The sequence below is a fragment of the Plectropomus leopardus genome, chromosome 6, assembly GCF_026936395.1.
Source record: "Plectropomus leopardus strain MGB_pleo_1.0 chromosome 6, ASM2693639v1, whole genome shotgun sequence".
NCBI classification, from domain to species: Eukaryota; Metazoa; Chordata; class Actinopteri; order Perciformes; family Serranidae; genus Plectropomus; species Plectropomus leopardus.
The window spans coordinates 23,516,059-23,524,581 of NC_142181.1; the positions used below are offsets into that span (position 1 = coordinate 23,516,059).

Here is an 8,523-nt window from a genome sequence, read left to right on the forward strand (position 1 = left end):
TTCCCCTGTCTCTTTTTTTCTTTTTTTTAACATCACGACAGGTGCATTATTCAGACTTCACCCTCCATAACGTCTAACAGTCTGTGACGGATTGGATGGAAAACCTAAGTGCTCCAATCAATAGTTTGATTCAGTACAACAGAGTCCTACATACATGCATTATGCACCTCCACCAGTATGTGAATGTCACCCTGTCAAACGCGTTGTATCATTTAGCCTGTGCCGACCTCTGCTCATCAACATTATGTGCCACTGCTAGCTTAGCCGCTTCAGTTTTCGATAAAAAGAAGCCGCCATTAAAATGGCTGCCACCCCTATCACAATAAGGACGGCCACGGCAATTCCCAGGCCGACTGACGCGCCCCTGCCATCAGACTGGCCACCAGACAGCGCTGTGCACAAATGAGAGTGACATCGTTATGGGATGCTCTATTCCAACAGACAACAGAATACATTATGACTTGCTGCAGATAAGAAGTGCTTTTCATTTCTGGAGGAATGTAATTAGCAAAAACTTTGTGAAAGGCTGTTCTCATGGCAGCCGAGTTAATAAATAACATACTCACCCTCTTCTTTGGATTGAATGGCTGCAAGAAAGACAGGAAGAGTTAATATTTCATTATGAGGAAATGATTGTATTTTCCAAATATTGGGAAAATAAATTAAATTACAGAGAAAAAGAGAACAAAAGCAGGAATGAAAATCGTGACTGTGCCAAAAACCAACCACTTCTACAGGGACTGGATTTTTTTTTTTTTTTTTTTACGATGGAAGACAGCAGTCAGCCTTTTTTTTCTATTAAAATGTATTTTACATAGTAAAATCTGACAAGTTGATCTTACTTTTAAAAAACGAGGAAACTATTTGCCTTGAAAAAGGTAAGTAACTGTAACCATTATTCTTGAGTTTCATTTACTATGTAATTGTTTAGTTTTGTTAAAATGTAGTTGCATTTAGTTAATATTGTAAAATTGTAGCACATTCAAAATGACTAGTAAAATTAACTTGTTCTTTCTGAGTGCAACATTGTAAAAAAAAAAACACCACCTGCAAAATCTTCTTTATCATGCCACAAAATACATATTTTACATACATATTTATTGGAGGCAAGCACTTTCCAAAATTAAAGTGAGTTAAAACAGCTGTTCAGTTAAGATAGAATAACTTGGTTTACTTGGTGTACTATATGAAAGACACTTATTGTTTTAACCCCCCGAACAAAGTTAGTTCCCAGGCTGCCTTAAATTTTAAGTTGACTAAATTTGAGGAAAACAAGTTGAATCATTAAAAATTTACCTTAACTTTTTTTTTTTTAATTCAGCTTCATGCAGCCTGGACACAAGCTTTTTTAAGTTAAACAGTTTCCGCCAAGTTAATCGACCATAACTGAACAATTGTTTTTACTCAGTATAATTTAAGAAAACTGATTGTCTTTGATAAATATGTATGTGAAATGGAGTGGTGGAGATAGGATATCTGCAAGTTCTGTTATATTAACATTAGAGTCTACAAACGTGATTGACTAGTTTGCAACCCTTAGAATACAGATATAACAAAATGTTAATAATTGTTTTATTCATGAAAGTTCAAAGTATTTGCAATCATGCATAGTTTGATGGAATGTTTTATTTTGCTAATAAGCTGTGAGTTATATTGATATTTGTGATGAAACCGTACAGCCCTGTAGAAATCTTAAGTAATGTCATAGAGAAAGGCTTAGTCGGAATTTTAACATTGTTTTCATTATTGTAATTGTATATTTCTTTGTTTTTATTTTTATAGACTTTTAGAAGCACCTTTTAACTCTGTTTAGATAAGTGCTATACACATAAAGTTATTATATTACTGTCATTTATTTTTTCTAGATTTTTTAAATTATTAATATTTTGTCAGGGTTAAACATGCATTTGTTTTGATTGAATAATTGAATTGTTTCCACAAACACTGGTCTCGTGATAAGATGCTCAGAATGGCATTTTGTGAAATTAAAAAAAATAATATTGCAAGTAAGATCAGTTTGTCTGATTTTACATATGCTTCCTTTTTCTGTATTTCATTGTAGATTTTTTTCAGCTGTCTCCAGTTCCACTGGCTGCAGGATGTAGCTCTATATTTAGCACATATATATGATCTTTTCATCTAACTCTGAGCAAGAAAATAAATAGGCGCATTTTCTGAAATGTCAAACTATTTCTTTCTTTAATCATGCATATCATAACCACCTGAGTGATGTCTCCGTCACTATATTTGGCATGTTCTGCGCTTTAGTGTTTACTTATCAGTATCTGCTGAAGATCTCCTAATTAAAGTTACTGGGATGTTTCATAATAGTGTAATAAAAAAGACACATATGGAACATACCGTTCTCTGTCTTGGCCTTTATAGCCACTGTGAGCACAGATGGCTCAGTGATGCTCTCCTGGACAACAGTGGTCTCCACACTCCTCCTGTTCCTGTTGCATTGCTGTGGATCAAATCAGATGGAGAGACATGAGCTTGTGATCTGGCTGGAATTGGAGATTTCTGCTTGAAATGCATGCAGTGCCTCCCCACCTTGAAGGTGCTGCAGGTGCTGCGCTCGCAGAGCCGAGTGATGCAGTGCAGATAGTAGGTGGAGATGGTCTCATTCTGCTGCTCGATGAAGCGGAACGCCGGGAAGTAGAAGCGGGCCTTTTGGCTATCCCCATTCTCCAGCATGGTGGTGAGCTGATCTATGGAGCACCTTTCAATAAAAGGCGAACCTCACAAGTGCCCCATTTGCACATCACACGGATACATACAGGCAGTGTATTAATGATAGAAAGGCAGGGAGATGAAATCAAGACTAGGACTCCCTTTGGATGTAGAGGTAGTTGAGGTTCACATAGTGGGTGCAGAGGAAAACCTGTAGGCTAGATACGTGTAAAAGCTTTAATTTAAATCTGGACTGCCGGACCGAGAAAAAGATCCAATTAAAAAGCCTTGAAGGACTGGAAGAAATTCACAAGTTACAGAAAGTAGAGTTTTTTTGACTTACGAGACAAACAGGTTGAAGAAGGTGGAGTTGGACGGCTGTGCACCCACCGAGGCGTAGCACCGGTCCAGAAGCACAAAATACCTGTGGAGAAAGAATGAGGTCCCCAGCACCGAGTCAGAGACTCCAGGTCACAGGTGGAATCCTCAGTTTTACAATCTATCAAGATACAGTTATGTGGATGTAGACCAGGAGAGATAGAAAATATCTTTTATTCTAGACATTCACTCAGGTTCTCACACCTGCAGCGATCCACCTACAGCAGACATCCAGGAATTTTATTTATCAAACTGTCAAAAGTGCAATTTGGAAAGATAAAAGTAAGATTTCTTACTTTTACTCTGACTTGCACACTTAGTTCAACCGCAAAACGACCATTTGTATATCAGTTGTTCACTATGTCATCTTGAATTTGTGAGGCAACTTTTCATGCCTCCAGGGTGAATGGAGAATCCAAAAAAAGGCAAACATTCCTCAGGAATTGAAGTAACAAAACAGCAGTAAATCATATCCAAACATGCTTTTACAAACTTTCACGCAACTCATGCAGTACAATCCAAATTTCATTTATTCAGCTGTAAGCTCAGTGCTTCCCAGACACACGCATTTTCACTAAAACATTACAGTTTAGGAAGTTCTGACCATACACCTGGATACATGAGACTTGACTTATCCTGTATGTGCACTTAAAAGAGCGATGCTTTAATATACGTTTTGTGGTTGGAATGTATGAAAAATGCTTTCCCTTTTTTGGATTCTTCTTTTCCTGTGGAATCCTGCATTACAAATACAAAGTTTTCTTCAGGAATTCAAGGTAACATTTACATGAAATGAGTATTTACAGAATTTCTTTCCAACTCCATTTTGTTTTTTGTTTTTTTTCTCCATTTTGGCCATTTCTTACTATATCATCCATATATCGCTATTAATTTGACATCTTAATTAGTACTGCACATATCAAGGATTTCACATGTACATTTCTCCTAAATCGTATTTTTCAAAACAGCATATCACTATCCCTGGCTGATAAGTACGTAAACAGGGTAAATTAAAACCCCAAATTCTTAGGAACATTTGGTTCACATCTGGCTATTTAATAATGCATTGTTGTTGTTTTTACCTATAATTTTACTCCAGAACTAGTTGTCACATAAATGTAGGTTAGAGTTATGCTGAATACTTGGATGAAACAAGTATCTGGTACAGATTATGTACTTTTTCCAACTATCATCAGACAAAAATGTGTCAAAAACGAGCCAAAACTCAATCCTGAAATTATTCTGTTGATAGTTCTCTAATAAATAATAACTATGGCAACTTCTCATCTACCAATATCAATTTCAGGCTTAAAATAACAACTTTTTATGTCTGCCCCACCCATTTTAGGTTTAGGTCCCATCCACTTCCGGCCTAAAAAGCCGCACCCATTGCTTATACAGACTGGGACACAGATATTTCATTTGGTTGAACAGATACAGATAATGGTGTTCTTACTGATCCCAAATGAAGGTGAGTGCAAAGTAAAATATTTCCCCCTAAAAAGTGGTGGTGTAGAAGTGTTAATATGCATAAAGTACCACGAAAATATCTTGAGTAAATGCACTTTCAACCTTTACTTAATTATTAGGAGTGTGATAGATACGGGTCGAGGTCTGAATCAAACTGAGAAAAAGCTGCAGGTGTCATATAATGTTAATGCTTCTTACTGTGATGTCAGGTTGGATGCAGACACCTCCACATAGATCTTTTTTCTCAGTTCGATTCCCAGAGGTGGAAAGACGAGAGGAGTGGTGTAATTTATATCCTGAAACAGAAATGGAAGGAAACATTAAACAAGCACTTACATAAGAGTAACGAATATATGTCAGTGCCAGGCGGAAATGAGGGCATGTGTGGTATGTGGGGAAGCTGTAAGGTGGCACCTGGTACAATTTCATGTTGAGGGTGCTGATGAAGCTCCCATTGTTGTCCTTCAAAGCAATGGAAGAGGATGACCTAAGCGGAGGCAGAGAATTTAATCACACTTAGCACGCAAGCAAAATGTTAGAAGTGTTTTAACCGACATGTTAAAAGTGCACACTTACACATCCACTTGGGTGTTGTTGACGAGATACTCAAGTGGGTAAGCACAGGAGTAGTAATACTTGAGCTCTGCATTGTAGGTGATCGTCCCGATGGTGGGGTCAAAGGATCGGATCACCCCGCTGACATTGACCGTCTGGATGTTGGAGAAGTCAGAGAATATTCCCGTCCCTGGAGCACTCGTGGTCTGAGGAATTATTTATTGATTATTTAAGAAATTCTTAAAAATAAATGCTGGCCGATGTCTCCAGCACAGCAGACAGCAGTGATGAAATCGCAGTGAGAAAGTGGAACAACTTTCTCAGACTCCTCAGACGAGGAGGCTGGTGAGATTGCAAGTGTCTGCGTTATATTAATTCAAAGGCAAGTTGAAAGTCTCACTTTTTCTTACGTGACCCCAAAACACAGCACTCTTTCAGGTTCCTAAATCTGCTCTAACTCTCCTCAGCTAAAGGTTAACGAGTCCCACGATCACTATCCCTCATGACTTTAAATCAGGACATTTTATTCATGCAATACTCACCAGGAAGGTGCTCCCACAGGCGTTTCCCTCTGTGATGGGGAAGCTGAATCTCACTACAGGAGGGGTCACAGAGGTGTCCAGCCTCCCCTGACAGGCCGTGTTGCCCCGGATGTGGTTGAGGATCAGTAAGCTCGCGTTGTAACCGGTGTAGACGGCCGGACAGATTTGAATGGCAAGGTCGATAACAGATGTGCCACACACTACAGCGATATCAGTGTATTCTGATGGTGAGAAAATGGCATTGTTACTGAAAAATTCAGACGCAAAGAAACCACTGTTCAAAGTGCACATGAAGATGGAAGAAACTTGTTCTAAAAATGATTGTGCATGCATGGACTAAAGAGGTCTGCAAGTTTAGACCATTATTTTGACTGTGGATCCTCTTATATCTGTATCATCTGTATTTAGTCTAAAACAACTGTATGCTTAAATGAATGTTAAAATGAATAAAATTTGAATGGCAAATTAAAGTTAGGACGGTTAGTTAAATCATAAATATTTAAGTCGTTTTCCCTGTTTCAACATCTGCTTTTCTCTTGCAAACATATTTTGACACATGCAATGAACACTCTTTGAACTTATGTAATTAAATATCTGCAGTAAACTGAAATCAATGTTTTCCCTAAAGGTCTCCATCTGAGCTAAAATCAATATGACCCCTTCATTCCAAACCAAATAAGTGAGACTGAAGGTCATGCTCATCTTACCTGGTCGTCTGGCGAATGCTCCGCAGTCAGATACGCTGAGGGCCTCTCGGCCCGCAATACAAAAGGAGGTCAGGATGAGGAAGCTGATTAAAGCCATCTCACTGCTCTGCCCTCTATGAAAAAGCTGAGGCAAACACACAGATATCAAACAAAGAAAATCCTAATAAATCCAGCACAATGCAGAAGAAGTCCAGCGAGGCTATTTTAACAATAAAAGTCCAAATTCAGATGAATCCAGAGCTGTCAATCAAGCAAACTGTTTGCCTCTAAGCCTGGATCTTACCTCCCCAGTCTCCTTGCAGGTTTAGGGTTGGACAGCAGTGGGCTGTTTTATATATGGTGAACTTGACCGCTGTGTGGTCACAACACTGCTTAAGGATTGGATGGAAACAGGGTCAATGAGACTTTGGTGGGGCTCCTTCAGTTTGCGTAGACAATTCACGTTTTGTGGCTGAGGTCCTCTCCTGGAGGCAAATGATGAAACCCAACACAGCCCCCTTCAAAGTTACATGCTCAAACAATGCTCATTTGGCTTTGTGAGTTTGACTATGAAATGCAGCCCCCCTTTGCCCACTAATATGAAACATAATGAAGTAAGAGTATGTATGGTTTCTATTCAACAGGGGCCTCACACATAATAGAGGAAAGAGTTCTATTATGAGGCATTTGGTGGTTTAGCGTGACTTGTATGAACCTTAATGCGAAAAATTGGCACAAAAGACCTTTTATATGACGGCTTTTGATGCTCATGATTTCATGACATGTTGTTATGCACAAATATGTTACTCAGACAGACAACAGGACTAACATTCATCATGTTTGAACCATGTGAATCTTATTTTAACAAGTTAAACTTCAGATTTTATTAATTAAACTTCAGAAAAGAGCTCTTATGATAATACATAAAGCTGGCTATCATGAATTCACAAATATTTTTCTTAGGATCCTCAACCTTAAAATTTGTAAACATTGGAAATACTTTTATTTCGAGTAAACAAAAGCCTTCCTGTCTGCATTCATTTTTTATCTATTAAGAGAAAGAAATTATAATTTAAGAGGGTTGCTTATTTTTGAAATATGTAAAGTGAGAACGAATGTACAATATAGATGCATTTCAGTTTTGGGAGTCAAATTCTGGAATGGACTCAGTGCTGAGTTGAAATTGTGTTACTAAAATAATTAAGTATAATAGTTTGAAGTGTAATGTTTTTCTTATTTTCTTTCTTAGGTATTGTTGTTATCCAAGTCTTTGGCCGCAGGCTATTTCTTTTTCAGTTATTGACACAGGTATTCATAATGCATGTGACTGAAATAAAATCATTCATTCATTTGTTTTTGGAGATAAAAAAAAAAAAAAAAAGACGAGATTTACGTTGGAATTTTTGAGCTTGAAAGAAGAAATTCCCATACAGTTTAGAGCATCATTTAAAATGAGGTTAATGTTGAGAAAAGTGGTCGAAGGACAGCTGGAAACCTAATCTTGTCAGGTGAGCCACCTGGGAAGAGAAAGCTCTGATCAAGGTCAAGTTGGAGGATGGGCGTCTTCGTCAACATGAAACCACACTAAAACAGGACATGTTATTTTTGTCAGTGGCGTGTGCACATAAACATGCCAGCAAGTCCCTCCTCTCAGGTGTTTAAAGAGTTTTCTTCAGTTGCGTTTCATCTGAACTTGGTTTCAGCATTCAAAGCCAAATCCCAGCCTCATTTTTTTAATTTTGGGAGGAGGGTTTAATCAATTATCGCTGATAGTAAACTGAGAGGGAGGATGATAGCATTTATTCCTCTCATTTCAGTTATCTGTGGTCATTGTGGGCGCTGAATACATCAGAAAATGGCTGTTGAAATGAGGGATTAGAGTGATAAAGAGCAATGAATGCAGCAGGTCACATAAACAACCGCGGAGTCGGACATGTGAGACGCAGCGGCCGCCAACAGACATTTATATAGGTCATCAGAAAAGAAAATCAATGCAGCAAAAATTGAAAGATTAATTCTGGCAGTCATCAGATGAGCTCTGGCAGTGCCTGGTATTTTGTTCATTTTCTTGGAGATTGGACACCAACGAGGCCATGACATTTGGAAAAATTTCACCGATATGTGTCAGTATTAAGGAAGAAAAAGTAAACTTTGGTGATAAATTACGGTGGGAATGGCATGAAACCTATATAAAGAATTCTTCATTATCCACAAGACGA

At 38.1% G+C, this 8,523-nt stretch overlaps 1 protein-coding gene across 1 annotated transcript; it reads right to left on the minus strand.

Annotated features, from left to right (window-relative positions):
* Window positions 1-255: 255 nt before the first annotated feature.
* On the minus strand, window positions 256-6,422 carry LOC121942817 (zona pellucida-like domain-containing protein 1). The gene is made up of 10 exons (XM_042486084.2): window positions 6,326-6,422; window positions 5,619-5,839; window positions 5,098-5,282; window positions 4,936-5,008; window positions 4,720-4,817; window positions 3,017-3,097; window positions 2,554-2,722; window positions 2,362-2,464; window positions 567-587; window positions 256-392 (listed from the first exon to the last, which is right to left on the minus strand). The coding sequence occupies exons 1-10, from the start codon at window positions 6,420-6,422 to the stop codon at window positions 256-258; spliced, it is 1,185 nt and encodes a 394-aa protein (XP_042342018.1).
* Between the last annotated feature and the right edge of the window lie 2,101 nt (window positions 6,423-8,523).